This window comes from Centropristis striata, chromosome 10, assembly GCF_030273125.1.
Source record: "Centropristis striata isolate RG_2023a ecotype Rhode Island chromosome 10, C.striata_1.0, whole genome shotgun sequence".
Classification (NCBI taxonomy): Eukaryota; Metazoa; Chordata; class Actinopteri; order Perciformes; family Serranidae; genus Centropristis; species Centropristis striata.
The window spans coordinates 27,624,833-27,646,298 of NC_081526.1; the positions used below are offsets into that span (position 1 = coordinate 27,624,833).

General features: G+C 39.4%; 1 protein-coding gene across 4 annotated transcripts in view; it reads left to right on the forward strand.

The window, feature by feature from the left end:
* The window catches only part of myo1b (myosin IB), a 73,566-nt gene that overhangs the window by 42,969 nt on the left and 9,131 nt on the right, over positions 1-21,466 (forward strand). For 2 of the 4 annotated variants that reach the window (XM_059343022.1, XM_059343019.1), the window contains exons 9-23: positions 1,878-1,981; positions 4,001-4,148; positions 5,101-5,219; positions 6,536-6,622; positions 6,717-6,782; positions 11,130-11,234; positions 13,512-13,574; positions 13,674-13,874; positions 14,035-14,261; positions 14,445-14,645; positions 16,159-16,252; positions 18,871-19,020; positions 19,132-19,200; positions 19,301-19,387; positions 19,772-19,858. In XM_059343022.1, the coding sequence (XP_059199005.1) occupies positions 1,878-1,981; positions 4,001-4,148; positions 5,101-5,219; positions 6,536-6,622; positions 6,717-6,782; positions 11,130-11,234; positions 13,512-13,574; positions 13,674-13,874; positions 14,035-14,261; positions 14,445-14,645; positions 16,159-16,252; positions 18,871-19,020; positions 19,132-19,200; positions 19,301-19,387; positions 19,772-19,858 (1,808 nt within the window). The remainder of the gene's footprint in view (positions 1-1,877; positions 1,982-4,000; positions 4,149-5,100; positions 5,220-6,535; positions 6,623-6,716; positions 6,783-11,129; positions 11,235-13,511; positions 13,575-13,673; positions 13,875-14,034; positions 14,262-14,444; positions 14,646-16,158; positions 16,253-18,870; positions 19,021-19,131; positions 19,201-19,300; positions 19,388-19,771; positions 19,859-21,466) is intronic. The other 2 variants (XM_059343020.1, XM_059343021.1) reach the window with 1 other exon arrangement.

The following is a 21,466-nucleotide window of genomic DNA, read 5'->3' on the forward strand; positions in this document are numbered from 1 at the left end:
ATTTTCTTGTTAGAGGTCCCCCAATCCTCCACTGAATGTGTCCACCACATATGTCTCCCACAAACTGAAAGAAATACTGTTGTATATTTAGCTTGACGACCTGAAATGACTTTTGGTCTCAGAATATACACAAATCCACTCACAGGAAGTGATGAGTCAAATCTTGCAGTAGCTAGCTTTGCAGTCTCGTTCAAAGGAAACTAGACTCGTTGGATCTCTGCCGCTCTCTTTTGATTTAGGTGTCATACAGCAGACGGGGAGAGTTAACGAGTTAAAGAGTGGATAGTTAGGAATATGTCTTCTCATATTTCAAGGTTCTGGATCTCTTTATTTTAATTTACTTCTTATTAATTCTCATCTGGGAGCACCGTCATGCGATTCCTTATGTTAAAAACCTACAGAAATATTTTCCGGCAGGATTGCAGCTGCAGCGAACACATGGCCGACGCATTAATGACCCAACCTTCCTGCCTAACAAACAGAACAGAGAACAAAGGCTAGCCGTGAAACCTGTTCCCTCTATTTACTTTTCTGTGGACAGAGGGCATTGTTTTTATGTCCTGAACTCAGCAGAACAAAATAGCGGTCAATGACTGTAGAGCACAGGCGCACACATCAGAGAAGCCTGATTCAGCTGTAGTTAATGCAGCCACTAATGAAATCCGACACATGCACCCACCAGAGGAATAGATTTCTTCGCTACGAGATAGGGGGCTTTTAAGAAGGCCATTTGATCTTCCAGAATAATGTTCACAGCAGTTACGCTAAGAGCATAAACTGTGTAGCCCGAGGGTTGGACAAATTTGTATTAAGGCCGTGGGTGTCACATTTGAACCTCTGCACCTTTAAGTGATCGTTTATTCGTCAATGGCCCTTAAAGAATACAGCTTATAACCTCATTACAAGATTATGTTTTTATGCCTCTGTGCTGGCAACAGCCAGGGCTGTTATGTTTTCAGTGATATCTCAGGAGCAACTTCAGAGGTTTTATTTATTTTTTATTCAGCACCAACTCACATACTTTTTGCAGGTCAAAGGTCAAGGTCACTGTCTCCTAACAGAACACGTATTTGGCCATAAATCAAGAATTTATCATCTTATTATTTGACACAAACATCCTAAAAAATAATGGTGTGGGCACATATTAAGTTCAAAAGGTCAAAGGTCATCTTCATTGTGACATCATAATGCTCAACAAAAACACTTTTCTGGCTATTATTTATAACCATGACTCAGGAACAGAAGATTGTGACAATATTTTATAATTTGTGGGAATTGATGACACTAATCTTATGTGTCCAATAGGTGTGTAAGAATATGTTGATATACTTCAGCATTGCACTATTATGATTTCCGATTCTTTTTGATTCTCAAAATCGCTGTATTGATTTTTAATAGTTCACATGCAAAGGTTTGAAGCGGACAGAGAAATGCAAATGGAGATCCCACTCTTCTGACTGCATACAAAATTAAACTTGGGCTCTTAATTAATCTAGAATTAGACAAGATATTGCTTTGGTTACAATGTTGTGATATATTGCAATATATTGAATCGCACCTGCTGTATCATGATGTGTATCATGTCGCCAGATTCTTGTGAAGCATTCATATTTTAGAATCTGTAGCATCTTCTCTGCAGCCTCCATATTGGAAACACTTTCTGCTCCCATGGCTACACAACACTGTAAATTGCAAGTTGACTGGTTGGCAGAGGCAAACAACCACGTGGCAGTAATTCTAGTTTTAATCAGGCACCAGCTGTGAGTGTAAAGTTGTGACATTTGCATTTAATGTAAATAAGACTTAAATTGCCTGTAGCGAAACCAGCTTTAAACAAACATAGTTTAAATGGCCACCATGTGTTCTGTGTGTCACAGAGAAGCTGAAGCTGGATCGGGACTTCAGCAAGTACAACTACCTGAGCCTGGACTCCGCTGCGGTCAACGGGCTGGACGACGCCGCCAACTTCAGGACAGTCAGAGTGAGGAGCACATACACATATTTGTCTAAGAGATATTACCCTAATTTAGATACCCAAATAACTGCTGGGGGAAGGATTAGTTTTGTAAACCACAAATGGACTCACAAAAGCAGCACACAGGAACACACACTCATTACTTGCAGCGGCACGCTTCAGCGACGTTCCACTTTCCTTTGCATCATGCCGAGATAATCTAAATCCTGTACAGAGGGCAGAGGCGGTCTGATTTTTCCTTATCTCCTGGTCTTGACAAAACTAATAGAGTGTAGACTATAAAACTCTATCACTCCCTCCCACATGTTGCAAAACCAGCTGACCTTTGAACTGAGTGTGAATTTGAAAGTGAACCTGAACTACTAGTTTCTCATTGATTAAACACAGGACATTCCATGTGCAGCTTTTAAGAAAATGTCAACATGGGTTCAACTTTAATAGCACAGTGGCAGCAGCAGCATTTCTCTGGGGGCAAACCCCTGGAGTCAAGACAGCTGCTTCCTTTTGTTTAAATGTTTGTGCGCCCACATGCAAGATCTTGTCCCCACATGTACAATGCCACTACTCTTATCCTCACTGACGGTGACACATAGGATGTTGTGTCTATATTTCTCCTCCTGCACTCTATTGTTATCAGTCCTGCTCCAGCATGCTCCACTCAGCTACTGCAGAAGGCTTTGCAGTCTGTTCCGTCACACTCTCTGTTACTTGTTTCCCTGCGTTTCACATCCTGCTTCTCTTCACCTCTCACATGGAGTTTGCACAGTAGTCCCCATACAGCTGTGTTTCACCACCGGAAACTTAAAGAGGACATTCCCACTAAACAATGAGTCCCTCCACTTGGCCTTGTCTGTTATAAAGGCAAACCTCATTCTTTTCCCTTAATTCCTTTAAGTTCGACTTAACTGTGAAGTTAATTTTAACATAATATTAATATGTTACAAAACCTGAACCACTTGGTTTCTTGTTTCTTTATGCTGTGGCAGTCTTTTCATTTAAGCACTTCATTAATCAGCTGGTTTGTTAACTTTGTAAAGGAAGTGGCACTTGTATGACGGACTGGGATTCACTTCAAGACATTTAAATATTTGAAAAGGTAATTTCCAGTTTTCCATGGGGAGATTGAGCTGATATCTTTTATGGGCTTTTGCTTGTCCTCTCCTTTCTTGGCACCCATGAATTATGTAAATCAAATGTTCTCTTAGTTTAGCTTGGAGTCCCTCAAAATAGAGAGCTCGGTCTGAAGAGGCTGCACTCTTGAATTAGAGGTTAAAGAGACACGGGGATCTGGTGGCACAGCTTATCGGCCAGCACAGCGATTCCTTGTTCAATCTTTTGTCCTATTTAAAGACGTTTTCACACCTGTAGTTTGTTTGCACTGCTCCGAATCAGTTGAAGAGATCGTAAACTTGGAGCGTTTTCCTCTTGGTTTTGGTTTATTTTCACACAGAGAAAAAACACAGCGAACCAAAATGAACCACGGGAGAGTGTTCACTCTGCTTGTTGGACAGATGTGTGTGGGGCAGGAGTAAGACAGTAAATACAAGAAGGAGGTCCTGTGTTTCTGAGAGAAACATTCCTATTCAATTATTTTGCTACTAGGCTCCTTCTAGAGTTGGATTAATAAATTAATAAGTGGGCCATAGACTCAATCACCATTGTGTTTGGTGATGGATTGTGACTTAACAGACTATTAAATCCTTAGACATTATTGCTTTAAATATTCTAGCGTGCACAAATCCAATTTTAATTGGTGATGTCTATAAGAAGACATTTTGTGCTTGCAAAAGAATTTTGTGCTGGACATGCAAAGCCTCGTTACACTATCTGCAGTGCTGACAGGCTGCAGTAATAACGTGTCAGCTTTACACAGCTGTTGTGTTTACACAGTCATAGACACTGTCACATTACCATGCGTTTATAGCTTAGTTCCCCTTTGCAGCCCTGCATCCATGCTTCTCACAAAAGTTCAACCCCATCAGCTGATCAGTGACTCACTCCTTTTTGCTCCGTCCCCTCTCGCAGAATGCCATGCAGATCGTGGGCTTCATGGAGGACGAGGTGCAGTCAGTGCTGGAGCTGGTGGCAGCCGTGCTGAAGCTCGGCAACATCGAGTTCAAGCCAGAGTCTCGCTGCAACGGCACCGACGAGAGCCGCATTAAAGACAAAAACGGTGAGTCTGGCAGGTGATAAAAGTGGGAACAAATAGCCTCTCCTTCATAAAAATATTTTTTATATTTAAAACTTATTTCCACCTTAATTTGAATGATTTAGCTTCACAATGTAGTCATGAACTGAGCTGTCTGGGTATCAGGCAAGCTAAATAATGTATTACTTTGATCCTTTTATTTTTATTCTGATAAATTATTTTTATTTTTTGTACATTTAAACCCTTTGACCTACATGCCCTCCCGGCCTGATGTCGAGCCACTGCCCCCTATTGGTTGCTTTGACCTCTCCTGCAGTCGTCCTCACCCAATACATATTTGTATATTATGATTTGCGTAATAAAGGTGTTTGTGTTATCCCTGCCACAGCTGTTCTCTTTAGGGAAATATTACATTTACATATTTCCCTCCATGACAATGGCATGATTCATCTTCCAGAGAAGTGAGAAAATGCACCTCCTTTTATTCATATGAATCAATGGTTTGTTGCAGTCATATTGCATAAATCTATATGCTCCCATTTTCAATGCAGTCTTGCATCTCCACCAGTATGATTACTGCATCATCAGAGCCATATTCATTAAGTACATAGATATTTACTTTTAAAGTTAATGTTTTGCTTTTTACATGCATGTTCTTAATTAAATTCACTGAGATAAAAAAGATAAGAAAAAAAGATGTTTATATTAATCAAGCATATAATCACAAGAGGTTTATAATTGCAATAAAGTAAATGTAAAGCATCACCACAGTGATCACTCTCAACATGTTTTTCACTAGAATGAGGAATAAGTGTAATGTGGTAATCTAAATCTTGTAAAACAGAACATGCATTTGATCTACCAGCTCAATGTTTAGCTGCACCATAAATATTATATTGAATTTATATATATATATATATATATATATAATATGATGGTCACAGGGTCATTATTATTATGTCCTCTTTTTGTGCAGATCTGAAGGAGATGTGTGAGCTGCTGGGGATCGAGCAGTCAGTGCTGGAAAGAGCCTTCAGCTACCGCACAGTGGAGGCTAAGCTGGAGAAAGTGTCCACCACCCTGAACGTGTCCCAGGTCAGAGAGATGGCTTACAAATCCGCCCTGCACCAGTTATGCCAATGCAGATCTGCCCTACTTGTATTGACATTAACACGTAGATACACACACACTCACTGTGCATGAAAAGAGGGCCATTTCTTCCCCCTGACTTGCTCCTCTGGCTGCCGCCTCTCATCCATGTCAATGTTACATGAAAACCTCTCCATTATAGATAAGCCGTATTCCTCCTGGAAATTCAAATGTAGGTCATATTTTAGAGGTTAGTGAGTTCACTCACTGTTAATATAACACGGGTGCTGCAAATGTGGGCCCTCTGTGTCCAAAAGGAGAAAAGAGTTCAGAAATTTAACCTAACCTCAGAATTATGTTAACACTCATGGGAAACGAGCATGATTCAGTGTATGTTTGTAAAGGTTGTTTTTCCTTTCCAAAATGTTAAGACGAAAGCTATTTATGGAAGCATATAGCTGCACTATCACATCATAAAATGACAATGTAAAACGTTTATAGCAATACAAGTTATCACGTTGAAACATTTCATGCCATAAAAAGATAAATAGTTACATTCCACCACTGGTTATATGAACTAAGTACATTTACTCAAGTACTATTCTTAAGTACAATTTTGAAGTCCTTTTACTTTACTTGATTATTTCCATTTTATGTAACTTTATACTTCTAATCCACTACATTTTGAGGCAAATATTGTACTTTGTAGTTCACTACATTAAGCTGCCAGCTTTAGTTACTTTTCAGATCAAGAATCAACATAAAATTATTTATTAGTTTAAAGTATAAACGTTATTATAAATAAATATTAAACCTCATAACAGAATATTAAGTAGTTAAAAGGAGCCCTGTCTTTAGAAAATAAAACACTGCTTACATAAATGCTTCAATAATAATAATCCTATTATATATTTATATTTTATATAACAGTCTGCGTGGGTTCATTCTGCATAACGAGTACTTTTACTTTTGATACTTTGACTACATTTTGATGCTGATTCTTATGTAGTTTTACTTCAGTATTTTCTGAATGCAGGACTCTTGCTTGTAGTGGAGTAATTTCACAGTATTAGTAATTTCACTTAACTTCCACCACTTTATATGGTGGTATACAGTGATAGGTTTGTATACCCTATAATGTTACAATATCTTGTTATAACAATACTCTTTTCACATTATAAAATTATAGTTTTCAGTTTTTCTTTCTCTGGTATGGCAGCAATACGCTAGCACATGTATTAGCCTTTATATATTGGCTATGCAGAAATGTAGTGAACAAAATAAATGCATTTTCATCACCAATAATGTGTGTTTATTTACAGGCCTACTATGCCCGAGACGCCCTCGCCAAAAATCTCTACAGTCGTCTGTTTAGCTGGCTAGTTACCAGGATCAACGAAAGCATTAAAGTAAGTAATGTCCGGTTTATATTTTTTAAAGTAAAAAGTCAGTGCATCCCTTCATAGTATTATTTCTAATACTGACAATATTGTCTCCCTGCAGGCACAAACTAAAGCTCGCCACAAGGTCATGGGTGTGCTCGACATCTATGGCTTTGAGATATTTGAGGTAAGACGAGAGGCACAACAAAGCCACTCTCCTTGTTCTCAGCCACAAGGACAGGATCTGACCACCCAAACATTTTATTACATTTAAAAGGGTTTAGCCTCAGGCTGTTTGCGTGCGTGTTTTGGTACCTGTGAGGAGCTTATCAACAAAAAATGACGGCTGATAAAACCACATTCACATCAGATTAGTTCAGCTTTGTTGCTCCCTGGGGTGGAATTATTTTTGTGCCAAGGTGATTTCAACACTAAAATCAGCATTTCATAGTAGGAAATTGCAACATTAAGGAACCTCAAAACACAGAAAAATGCAACATTATTTCATGTTATACTGTAAAAGATATAACAGAGTAAATGGCATGTCTTTGGTACCTCAGCTACATTGCAGTACATCATTATGTTAATTACATAACCATTAAGGCATTAAGGTGCATGTGAAGAAGTATGTGCATGCAAGGCACAGTTTGAGTGCACGGTACACACTAAATGGAGATTGAATTAATGTTCATGCCCTGTTGCTTGCTGTCCTCCACCCCCCCTCCCTTCATCCATATGTTCATGTCATATCTCTGCTTGTTCACCCCACTCACTCTCAAGTCCTTCCTCTCCTCTCACTGTTGTGTTGTCTTGGTCACCAGGATGGAGTAAGTAACACCTGCACCGGCCTGTTTGCTGTGCCAGTGTGCATGCTGTGATCTAAACTCTAAAGCACTTAATTCAGCTCCTCATTAAAGGCGATTCAGGGCTCCTGGTGTGCAGCACAGCCACACGGCTGAAACGATGCAAAAACAAGCCTTTACATCGTTTGAATCATGACGTAACACTCAGCTGCCAGTTTACACCTAGCTCAACCGAATGCAGTGTCATACAATAATTCTGCAGGAGACACCGCAGTAATGAAGAAAACTTTCTAATGTTTGGATTTTAGAGAGGTGGTGGTGCAAGTTTACGGTCATTTTTGAAGCTGTTCTCTGAGTGCTGTTGAATTGTATTGAATTTTAATGAGAGTGGATGGTAATATTTTGTCCACATCTTTTATATCACTGTAGACTAAATAATGTTTTACAAGGATATATTAATTGCAGGGCTGTTGTATTGTATTGCATTACTTTTAGCTAGGTGTACCTAATAAACTGGCTATTTAATGTGTTACCACTGTATTGAATGGTTATGAACAGATATTTGTTCAAAGAAATAGTTGACTATTTTGGAACATACGCTGCTTCTTCTCTTTCAAGAGTTGGATGAGAAGATGCCACTAAATGTTTATACAGTAAATATGAAGCTGCAGCTAGCAGCGAGTTAGCTTAGCTTAGGAGCAGGTAGCCTGGCTATGTCTGAAGGTAATGAAATCCCCTTACAGTGCTGAAGTTCACTTAAAATATCCTTAAGTAACAAAATTTACTTTTTGTTTCACCTTGTCTCGCCTTTATGTGCTGTAGCAGATTATCTGACAATAGCAATGTGCTTACTTATGCTCATTTAGTAGCTGGCTAAATACAACAAGCTTTAATGCTACACTGTTTATAGAAAGTGAGCAAAATAAAGTTATTAATGTGACGATAATAATATGCTGTCCTTCACTGTGACAAGAGTGATAGAATGAAGTTGTTACATTTAACTAATTAAGTGGCTGGCCCATTCTCTAGCTAGCTCGCTTGCTAGCTTGCCAAATTACCATGAATTTAACGTCTTTTTTTCCCTTTTGGACAAATCCAGGCTAGCTGTTTCTTCTTGCATCCAGTTTTTATGCCAAGTTAAAGAGATAGACCTAACAGCCTCCTAACTGTAGCTTCGTATTTACCATACAGACGTCTAACAATGATGTGATGTGAAGTGTATGATACCCAAAATGTCCATCTATTCCTTTAACAGTTACACATTAGGCTGATGGTGTGGGATGTTTTGTAGTCTAGTGGTAATTTAACAAACTTATATCGAAAATGAAATAAATACAATTATATTGAGAACAGCTACAGGTTTATAAATATTATGGCAAGATATAATGTTGTTGAACTTCTGCCATTATTTAGGCTACAGAATAAATTTAGCTAAAATAGTAGTTAATATATGGCAAGCAACTGTACCTTTCCCAACAAGATATTGCTGAATAAAACTTGTAATATTAAATGCAAGGACTTTGCACCACCTTGGGGGAAGTGAATTAACACCTCTTGAGAAATGGAACCATTTTAACTTCAAACAGTTTTTAGACAGTTTTTTTTCTCAAGCTGCTAATAAACTGCTTGTCATAACAGCTCAGCTTAGTTGCAGCTGAAATATTGAATGTTACAGTACAAGTCTGTCATATTTCAGTCTGGTGTCTGCTGCCACTTAGGTATAGACATGCTATGGAGTGTGCATTAGTGTGTGTGTTTATTAAGGGGTGAAGAGGACCTTTAGGTTTCTCAGTAAAAGGAAATGAAGTTTTAACATTAATAACTGATCTCCTTGAGGCAATGTGTTGTGTTTCCTGGTCACTGAGAAACCTTGCTGCGTCCTTCACTCTGAGCTCTTAGACTAAACACGCTGCTCTAACCACTGTTGTGTCCTTAGCAAATGAGTGTTAACCTAACCCAGCTCACAATAGGGCCGCCTGCCAAGAAGCATGACTCACCACTCAATGGTCATAATTGACGACAATAATTATTGAGAAATGCTGGGAGAAAAAATGATCAAGGGCTTTTTAACTCTGTCAGTGAATGAAGTTTATGATGATTTTCAGGAACGTGTTCTGATAAGGGATTATAATCATAAATTGCAACAACAAAATGATACTGGTGTCAGTTTTTCACTGTCCAGATTGATTAATGTTTGTTCAGTGACGGTTGTCAAAATGAAAAGGAAAAAGGAGTTAGCTGCGCCTTTTTATAGTTTGTTCAAGTTAATTATTTTAAGTATTTTATCAGATATACTGTTTAAAATGTAGAATCTGCCTCCACAGCTCAAAAACATGTCTAAGGCTTCAGACTTTTTATTAACTGGATGGATATAACTTACTTCTGCACAGTTGCTAAATAATATAATAGTAGTATTATACTATTGTAGAATAAGATTTCAGTGGTGGCTGCATAGGATTGTTTCTAACTCTTGTGATTCAAATATTTTAAATTATTCCAAAACTTACTGCTTTAATCCATATTTGATGCAATTTACCCTCAAAACCAATGTTTTCACTGCAGTCAAAGAACACTTTGCTCTCTGACTTACAACCAGTGTTGGAAAAAGTCTTCAGATCCCTTACTTAAGGAAAAGTACTAATACAACACTGTGAAATTACTCCATTACAAGTAAAAGTCCTGCATTCAAAACTTACTTAAGTAAAAGTACAAAAGTATCACCATCCAAATGTACTTAAAGTATCAAAAGTAAAACTTGCTGTTATGCAGAATGGACCCACTCAGATTGTTTTATATATTCTAAATATGTTATTACATTATTTGTATTGATGCTTTTATGTAAGCAGTGTTTTATCTTTGTAAAGACAGGGCTCATTTAACTACTTAATATACTGTTATAAGATTTAATTTAAAAAAAAAAAAAGTCTTATCCTATTAAATTGACCATATATTTTATGTTAAATTTTGACCTGAAAAGTAATTAAAGCTGTCAGCTTAATGTAGTGGAGTAGAAGTAAAAAGTTACATAAAATGAAAATACTCAAGTAAAGTACTTCAAGATTGTACTTAAGTACAGTACTTGAGTAAATGTACTTAGTTACTTTCCACCACTGCTTACAACACACAAAGGGAGGCACATGTTTTTACTACAGGGCAATCTAGCTGCAAGAGAATCAAAAAATGTATAATTAATTAATTTATGATGATGATACCGCCCTGGTCAGAAGTGTGTTTGCAGGTCTTGAAAATGTGATTGCATCATTGTTGATGAAGTTCTCAGATCCAGTTTACTAAATCTTATCTTGATACTAAATCTTAAATTCTTGGAACCGTCTTTGGTTAAGCAAAGTGTGTCTCAACACGCAGTGAGCTCTCCTTATCAGTACGCATTGGTACGACTAATGACCATGCTGTTTAATAAAACACTGCAGGACATTGATGATAAGGGCACAAGTTGGCTGCAAAGTGGCAGTGCTTATAAATGTTTGCAGTGGAGGAAGAATGCAGTCAGAGCTTTGAGGAATGAGAAAATAAAGCAGGAGTTTTGGTTTGTAAAGAACAGCAGGAACAACAAGATCCAAGCACAGAAATGTAATAAGTTCTGAAATTGAACAGATATGGAAACGTTCAGCTTTACCCCGTGCGCAGCAAAAAGCCCCAAAAAAACAGGCACTGTCTTGGTTTCTTATGTTGGCAACGGTAGGAACTAAGTATTTTCTGTTATGCTGCAGGACAACAGCTTCGAGCAGTTCATCATCAACTACTGCAACGAGAAGCTGCAGCAGATCTTCATCGAGCTGACCCTGCGCGAGGAGCAGGAGGAGTACGTCAGAGAGGTACATTTACGCTGACATACACACATTATCCTCAGGAGTGGACTGGCAGCGGACACTTGGATAAATTACCCATCATGCCCAGCCTGTAGCCCTGGAAACACTCTCTCACCTGCAACTGCACATCTACATCATTCAACATGTCAGCACTCAATTTGTTGTGTTGACAGCTGATCATTGCGGGCCCCCTGCAGCATGATCCCAACCTGGTCATGTCACTCTTCTCTTTAACCTTTCGTGCTATTTCAGCCAAATCTGCATCTGTGCCTCCCAACCAAACCCATTTCATTTGTCTCCTGTCTCGTCTCTGTCGTCCATCACACTCTGAGTTTATTCTCCCCCTCTGTGGAGTCCTGGGGACGGAAGTGATCCCTCACTCCGGCGAGAGTAAACACTCCCCGTCGTGGGGCCTTTAAGCTCTGTTTGTTTTCAGAGCTTCTATGTATGTGAGTGCTGCAGCGGTGACCCCCACACCCCTTCCCCACTAACACCACCACCAATGATATTCCACTCCTGGCCTCTCTCCAGTATACTGCATGGGAAAATACCACAGCGCCAGAGAAAGGAGGGAGCACCGCCAATCAGGAATTTGGCCAGTCACCCGTCAGTTTAAGCCACACCTTCTTTGCGCCCTCCCCCCAAAAAATATCTGTCACAATGCTTCCATCAACCCGAAGCTATGTTCCCAACCCATTAGCAGCTGTGAATGAGATGTCGGCAAAGTGGGTTTTCCAAGGGACAGTGGCCTTTTTTTAGAGGGTGAGATGGAGAATGTTTTCCCTTTCCTCACCAGAAAGGCTTTGTGCTCTGTCCTTACTCAGATGATGGAGAGAGACACAGCAGCAGAGAGAAGGCTGGTGAACATAACACTAACCCAGCAAAGACAAACTTGGCTAAGAGGATTGATGTAGCAACATTTAGACTGATTATAACTGCACTAAATGTTATAATTGAGTGCTTAAATAAGGAATGATAACTAACTTTAAAAGGGGCCTTGTCCATATATTGTTTCCAGGACATTTGTTCTAATTAGGCCCAACTTCCCCATCTAAATGTTGCGTACTGCTGATATTAATGTGTCTACAATGTAAAGTGTATGAGCTTTTAGATTAGAGTTAGAAACACATTTGAGATAATGAATTGCTGCATTCTCCAGTTATCTAACTATCTCATCCAGCCCAGTATAAACTGACTGTGGACAAAAATTTCCTGAACAGTATAAACAAATTGAAACTCAAAAAAGGTTTCCATTCACTCATTGAGCTTTGACTTTTAAAGCTTGAGGAAGAGCTGTTTTTTTTCCTGGAGAATATGATGTCAGTGTACAACAAGAAAGGCTGTCCCAAGCTGAGAGGAACCAGAGAGGAAAATGAGCTGCTATTAAATGACTGAATGACTCTTGTTGTGACTGCCATCAATTGTGGTTACTTTGCATCAGCTATCACACTGTCATAAATGGTGAAACCCCTGTAGTTTTAGGGTGTTTTTGTTTTGTTTTTTGCTCCGGCACATTTAACTCATCGTGGCCTTGTTTTTTTACTGCAAAAAGCAAAAGTACTGGCCAGAAGTCAAGTAAAACACATTATCACATTGTCATGTAATCACATAAATCATAACAAGTTATTATTAAAAAAACTGAATAAAATGTAATCTGTATATACAGTATTTTTCCAGGTACCTACAAGTGTTATCTGTACTGGGAAATAGAATGAGAGCTCCACATGCAATTCATATTGAACTATTTACATTTTTACAACCTCTCTTATCCTCTCCTCTCAGCTCTGTGTAAATAGCCTGCAGTTCAGTCAAAGTCTGCTCAATTCTTATCACATGACTGAGGGGCATTTATTTATTTTGTTTTTGGCAAAATTTAAATAAATAAATGCTTTTTTTTTTTTTAATCATAATTTTGGCTCTTTTTAGAAAGAATGCCTTTCAAACCTGACGGCAGATTGTAGGGTTTAGAGGTTTACATAAATTGGACGCAGGCTCACTGTCTCTTGTGCTTTGTTGTTGAGGCATCCAGTACTATCAGTTCTGCTTGATAACCTCTGCAGAATTTCTAGTTCTCTACTGTGTGAACTGCAGTACTTGCTGAGGGCCGATGTTGGTTGGGTGTCTTTCGTGTAATTGACCAGGTGCTCGGTGTTGTGTTTTATACGTGCAGATTCATCAACCACTCAATTCTGTGAGAGTCTTGCTGATGAGAAAAAGATGTCTTGTTTGCTCAAGACAATCGAAAAACCAATCTCCCTTTGACCTTAATTTCTTTTGTTACAGGGCATCGAGTGGACCAACATTGAATATTTCAACAATGCTATTATCTGCGACCTCATTGAGAATGTAAGACAATGATTAGAGGCCACTTACAATATGGGTACAACTTTATTATTCACTTAATTATGGTTAACTTTTTGTGTCTACCTACTTTGCTATGTCCAGCACCAAAATGGTATTTTAGCTATGTTGGACGAGGAGTGCCTGAGGCCGGGGACTGTCACCGACGAGACCTTCCTGGACAAACTGAACACCATCTGCGCCGAGCACCAGCACTTTGAGAGTCGCCTCAGCAAGAATTCAAAGTTTCTCACTGACCACAGCCTGCCACACAACTGCTTCCGCATCCAGCACTATGCCGGCAAGGTACTGCACATCAGTCTGTGTAGGAATGTACATTTAATAGGGCACTGTATTTAAAACTGAATGGAAGTACGATGAGAAGAGTTTTGTTTGGTTGTACTTCTTTACATGATGAGAAGAAAACACATTTTTAGTCATTTCTGTTCCTCATGTTCATATCTAGGTGCTTTACCGCGTCGAGGGCTTCGTAGACAAGAACAACGACCTGTTATACCGGGACCTGTCCCAGGCCATGTACAAGGCCAACCACAGCCTCATCAAACAGCTGTTCCCTGAGGGCAACCCAGCCAAAGTCAACCTGAAGAGGCCACCAACTGCTGGGTTCCAGTTCAAAGCATCAGTGGGGACGCTAATGAGGAACCTGCAGACCAAGAACCCAAACTACATCCGGTAAAGTCCAGTCATTCATATGGTCTGAGATATTATAAGTTTGTGTGTGAGCTTTTCAGACATCTTTCTTATAATTTTTCTTCTTAATATTGAAACATTCAAGAACACTTGCCAATAAATACAATATAATATCTCGAGAATTTAGTGTAACCTGATTGTGAACAACTTTTCTCTGCTTCCCAGGTGCATCAAACCCAACGACAAGAAGGCCTCCCACATCTTCACCGAGTCTCTGGTGTGCCATCAGGTGCGCTACCTGGGCCTGATGGAGAACGTCCGCGTGAGGAGGGCGGGCTACGCCTTCCGACAGGCCTACGAGCCGTGCCTGGAGCGCTACAAAATGCTCTGCAAACGGACCTGGCCCCATTGGAGAGGGCCTGCCAGGTAATGCTTGTGTTTACTCTGAAGCAGTGGCTAATTAGGGGGGTAGAAGGGGGAAGTAGGGAAGGGGGTCTCGTCAGTGGAAGGTTGCCAAAACAAATCCCTCCTAGGTCTTTGTGAGAAAATGTGAGTGTGGAACCTGGGAAAGGTATCTTTAACGAAGGCACTGAACCTCAGACTGGTCCCAGTGGAGGGACTGTGACCAGCACTAATAGACTGTAGTGCAATGGTCAGCTCCCAGGTGTGGCTGTGCGGAGCTGTGTGAATGTGACACAGGTTTTTATCTGCAAAAGGGCTCGGATAGCTTTCCCCAGATAAACAAAAGTTTAAAGAAGGGAAGTGATCATCTGAACTCAACAGTCTTCCCAACATACTGACATATATCTTTAAAGATATAATGCACAGTTGTAGTTTTATACACTGTTCTTTTCAGGAAAGGCTTTTTTTGTTTTATTTGTTGTTACTTTACTTGCACACTCCACATTAAACCCCTTTTAAAAGAACCCTTTGTATATCAAAAATCACCCTGTGTTACCTCGAGTTCTTGAAGAAAACTGTTTTTCCTCCATGCCCCCACAATGAACGAAGAACCCAAAAACAGAGTGAATCATTGATGAAGTGAAATAAATTTGGGGCCACGTTTAAGAACAGGAAAACTACATCAGAAAATCTGTTTACACTCAAACAACTGGCACAGTAGAATACAAGTCTATTTATTCAGTCGTATGTTTCAAACACGTGCATTTTTCCACTATCGCAAGCATGACACTATTTATGTAGAAGTGTTTTAAATAGTACGTTTTTGGGGAAAATGCAAAAGAGCATACTACTGGATAAATTAGACTTGGATTACACTGCATGAGTTGTGTGAGAGTTTATAAACAGACATTTTTGATAGAGTTTTACTGATGTTAATCACAGCTCCCATTTCCTTCAGTTCAAGGATTTCATAGTTTTGGGGATTTTTCGTTCAGTGTGAAGGCATGCAAGAGAAGATCGAGGTAACACAGGGCCACAAATGTTCATTTTGGGGTGAAAGATTACTTTAATGTCCTCTGAAACTAGCAGCAGTCTTGTCACATACCATTTCTTTGCTGCTCAGCATAAAGAAAGCATTTCCCTCTCTGAACAACATGTTGAGACATTTCAGCCTTATCTGTCTCCTCTGTTCCATATCAGCCAGACTTGCGTGTTTCATCCTCTGTGCTGGTAAAAAGCATTGATTCCTATCAGTGCTACCACACACTGGCATCTTGTTGTTCAGCTATCCCTCAGTGCTTTGTGTGGTTTTCTTATTTCCTCCCCCCACATGTTTTTCTGAATTTGTTTCATTCTTCTTTGATCATTTCTTCCCCTGATTCTCAAGCTCTACATCCTCAATACTGCTCTCTTCTCTCCTCCTTTGTGTCCTCAATCTTCCCACTACATCTGTACAGTTGCTCTGATGTTGTTTATGGCCACTTGAAGAGTGGAGTATGCTTTGGATAACCCGTCTGACTCTTCTGGCGTCCCACAGGGAAGGAGTGGAGGTGCTGATGTCCGACCTCCAGGTCCCAGCAGAAGAGTTCTCCTACGGACGCTCCAAGATCTTCATCAGGAACCCAAGAACGGTAGAAAACACATAGAAGCAGCCCTGCATCCCTTTTTAAATATATTTTCTAGCCAGTGTAGACATCTGCTGTGTACTTGGGTGGATCAAGCTGTGTTTGAATGTCTGGAGGTTGAATCCAGTGTGCTCAGCTGCAATGTTTTCTCACAGTAAGATGTTTGCAAAGCAGGGTGGGCTACATTCGGAGCCCCCACTTCAGCAATTAGCATGCAACCACCAGAAAAAAACACATGGTTTCACTTAGCCATCCTGTCTAACATGGGAAATGAGCTTCTTTGCTCAGCGCTTGTAGGCTCCTCAACTCCTCGAGCCTGAAGCGTTTCAATGGACTTTCTCCCCACCCAGCAAAGACCAACAAAGCTTGGAATAACATGATCTCATAGTGGGAGAATTTTTTTTTCTTCTGTAATTGCTTTTTCTATCTGATCGACCGATCTGCCATATATATCTGCAGCTGCAAGATCACTACATAGAGTGTAATTTAGTGGGTTTCAATCCACTTTCCAAACACTATTTCTTTTGGCTGTGAATCCAGTGCAACCACACCTATTTTAAAGGGGACATAATATGCTTATTTTCAGCTTCCCACATGTATTTTGTGTTGCTACTAGAACATGTAAGCATGTTTGATACTTTATCACTATTTATAAGGCACCTAGGCCTGCTTTAAAATGTAAAAAAGACAAGAATCTCACTTTTTATGATATTGGACCTTTAATTGATTTTAACAGGGAACAAGACGTTGTGTTAATAATGAAGTTCTTGGAGTACATTATTTATTCTATAAAAGTTATGTGCTATTAATGTGTGACCTTATCTAACTTCACATTAACAGTAAGATAAAGTTCCACATTGATAAATGCTTTTTTAATATATTTTAATAACAAGATAGGCTGCTTGCAGAGGAAGAAATTGCATTGGATTCCAGCCGAACAATAAAAATCTTGTACTCACATACCTGATGAAGATAAGTCGATTCACATAAGTCATTTTTTATTGTCTCGGAAAGCGTTATCTTTCCCTCCTGCAGATAGATTGGACTTTGTACCTGATATCACTGAATCAGTATTAACACAGATAGAAAGAAAAAGATGGAATTATTGATCTAAAAGAGGGAGGAGTTTCCCTTATACATTTTTTCTTTTTTTTTTTATACCTTTGCTTTCCATATGACCTTATCACTGAGGTCAAACAGACACTGTACTTGCCAAAAGAAAATTGATGTTGATACATGCTAGCTTTAACCTTCTGAACCCCGAGTAGTTTCAGCGCATTTTTTGTTCCCGTCACATTTTTACTCCCTGTGACCTTGTGTTTCACTACAATATATTAGTCCTGTACCTCTATGGAAACAGCACAATCATGGCTAACAATAGGGCAAAAATGCAAAATTGCTTTTAAGATTTATTTTACAAAAATCTGAAAAAGGAAACTTTATATATGACATAGTGTTACTAATATTGGTTAGGGTGCTGCTCACATGCTAAACATTTTGAACTATTTACATTATTACAACCTAACAACCTCTCTGCTCAGAGTAAACATTCTGCAGTTCAATGGAGGACTGTTTCTCTCAGCTTGTGACTTTCCAGTTGTGCCGAGGGGCTCAGAATGCATTTTTACAGTATGTGGTTAGTGCAAAAAATTGATTTTGGCTGAATTTTAATAAGACATGTAGCATAAAGGGTTCTGATGAAATATTACTATTCAAAGCCGATATTTTTTGTGTGTGTTGCGATTGTCACACAGCAATTATAGTTTCCACCTACAATAAACATTGTAATTCCTATAATTTTATTTATATATTTTTAAACACAACCTGTCTTTCAAACCCTGAGGTGGGTTGTAGTGTTCAGAAGGTAAACAGCGGTCATTACACTGTAGAGGTGGGAGGAAAAAATCGATACAGCATAGTACCACGATATTTCGCATGACAATATTATATCGATTCATGGCTGCCAAGTATCGATATTTAGTGTTCTAACAGCTGGCATGCCGTCATTATTTTCGCTATTTTTGTTTTCTTCCAGAGGCCGTAGCGGGCTCACTGTAAGAAATATACTGGAGATACTAATATATAAAACTAGAAGATCTAAGGAATCTATAGGCACCATGTGTCAGGATTTCGTGTCAGGAAGTTGTCGATATAACGCTGCAAATTTAGGCTTTTTTAAAAATGTTTCATTCAAAAAAATTCAGAGCAGTAAAGCTTAAAGTTGAGGAAAGTTGTTAAAATGCTGCAGTTGTTGTCGTCCATACATGTTTGATATCAGTTCAGTTCAGTTTGACTGAATACTTTGTTGGTCAGTCTGTGGGTTTGACTCATTGTGGAGAAATAAAAAGACTGAAGTGAGATGAACAGACTCAGAATTTTCTCTTATTTGAAAAAAAACTCTTGATTGAATTTAAATTTGTGGACACAAAATGCAGTTAAAAAGTTAAATTCCAATATATTGTATCGCAATACTCACCATATCACAAAATGTTTAATAATAATATCGTATCGTGGCTCAAGTATCGGGGAAAAACTTGTATCTTGGGGCCTCAGGTGATTCACACCTCTATTACACTGTATATAAGGGTTGCCTCATGCACTTAATTCCCTCCTCTTCCCCACAGCTCTTCTTCCTGGAGGAGAGGAGGAGGCAATGCCTGCAAGACCTGGCCACACTCATTCAGAAGATCTACCGTGGCTGGAAGTGCCGCAGCCACTTCCTGCTGCTGAAGAAGAGTCAGATAGTGGTGGCAGCATGGTACCGCCGTTACGCGGTGAGGCTCCAAATCCCACACAAAGACAAAATAAACAGATTGACAGATGGCATTGATGCATGAAGTGTAAGTTAATTTCCCAAATTGTTTTTTCCTTTCTCCGTCCCACAGCAACAAAAGAAATACCAGAAGATCAAGAGCGCCACCACTGTGGTGCAGTCCTACACCAGAGGATGGCAGGTGTGCACCACGCTGTGAATGTAGATGTAGCAGGAATCCATGCAAGAAATCACGACGGAATGAAATCGCTAAAAATGTTTGCTCGTTATATTTCCACCAGGCTCGCAAACTCCTGAGAGAGCTGAAATATCAGAAGAGATGTGAAGAGGCAGTGACCACCATCGCAGCCTTCTGGCACGGCACCCAGGTACTGATCCATGAAAGTGCAGAGGGATATCAGAGTGTGCAGCATCAGCCTGGGCTTGACTCAGGCTTTTTATTCTTGTTGTGGGGGGGAGCAGCTCTTTAAAGCTTAACAGTATTACCTTTAACACTTGATTTTTCATCTTATACAGTGTTCCTGAATAATTGCCAAACAGTATTACAAAAAATCCTGTTCTTCAACAAAGCCATCTTTGATGTTATTGCTGCAGTTTCCCTTTTGATTCCTGCTTCTTTTGCTGATCACACAACTGCCACTTCTCTTTTTTTCCTCCCTCCCCACTCCTCTTTCACTTTTTCTTTCTTGATTCTTTCCCTCCTCACATCCTGCTCAACCTGTCGTACCTTAACGCCCACCGCGTCCCACCAGGCTCGGATGGAGCTGAGGCGTCTAAAACAAGAAGCGCAGAATAAACACGCTGTGACAGTAATTTGGGCATACTGGCAGGGAACCAAGGTATTTCCACCCAGCCGTAGTGTGTCTCTGTCCCAGCTGTCTCTGTCATCCCCTGTTCACCATGTCCCGTCTCGTCCCATTCCACCATGAAACAGCCTCATAGAGTAGCAGCCCCTCTGAATGAATCTCGATCCCGGTCCTTCCGTCACCCACTGGCCTCATTAATGTGCCTTATTGTTGTCCGTCCTGTTCTCTGTTTTGTTGACACACGATTGCCTTGATATGTTTTGGTTGTTGTTGACATTTTCTATTTCCATCATGGTGTTACAACACAAAACTAAGCTTCTATATGCATGAAACCCAACTTATCTCAGACCATTTAACATGCCACACATGGTTTAGATTTGTGTGTCTTTGATTTGGTTTCTATCCAAAGTGATGTTTTAAATAGGTCCTTTCTTCTATAATCAAATTAGTTCAACCCTGCAGTGTCCACCACACAGAACATTTTCATGTAATATTTACTCTGGCTCATGCTGAGATGCCTCCTTTTAATATACTGATTTGCTGACAGCAAAATAAATAAGCATGGAATTATGTCAATTTGATGGCACATATGCTGCTACTTTACAAAGCCTCCGTGGCTGCATATAATCAAAGCCACTGTGCAGACTTTGTAGCCTGCATCAAGATATCTTATCAGCATTTGCTTATACTGTTATCACAAACCATATACATGGTTATTAATAATCAATATTTTATTTCAAGGTCAATCCTGACTCATTACGATGCTGTTAAAGATTATTCAGTCTTGTATGTGAACTTTGTTTACAATGGCTTCTGTGGTCAGTTGCAGTCAGTGGTTGAATGCAACTTTTACTTAAGTGCACCTTCAACAAACTTGTACTTTACTTGAGTATCTCCATTTTATGCTACTTAATACTTAATCTCAGAGTGACTGAGATTACTACTCCACTACATTTCCCTGACAACCCCCCTCCTGTCCAGTGAAAACCTTGTATGACCAGATTCAGTGATTTTGCAATTAAAAAATGTTCGTACTTATTAAAGGCAAACCCAGTTGATGACTTTAGCCGGAAAATGAGCGAGGAGCTCTGGGTGCTGGCATCATGGAGGGAAACCAAACACCATTCATCTGCACATACTACCCACACTGCAATGGCATAAAGCCAGGAGATAATCGGCAAAGTTTCCTTATAAGCTCAATAAAATATCTAAACAACTTCTTGAATCAGCTGTAAAATGCATCGTCACAAAGCTGAAAAAATAGGTATTTTTCTCTGCGGTTCTTTCAGGACAGCAGCACTACAAACACATGATGATCTTATAGACTACTTTAAACATCTACAGTGGTAAAATGTGGCATAATCATAAAGCCAACAGTAATATGAATACAGAAACAGTATATATGTATAAGGGTAAAACACTGACAGGGACTATTTATCCACTATAACTACTTTTACTTTTGATTATTTAAGTATATTTTGCTGATAACATTTTTAGTAAGTACGGTTCTGATGCACTACTTTCTATGTGTTTTCAGTTTGGTGTTATTATCACAGTACATTTTCCTGTGGAAAAACAGATTAACACGTTCATAAATCGTGACTACATAGTAACCACTGGAAGCATGTCGATGTTAAGCAC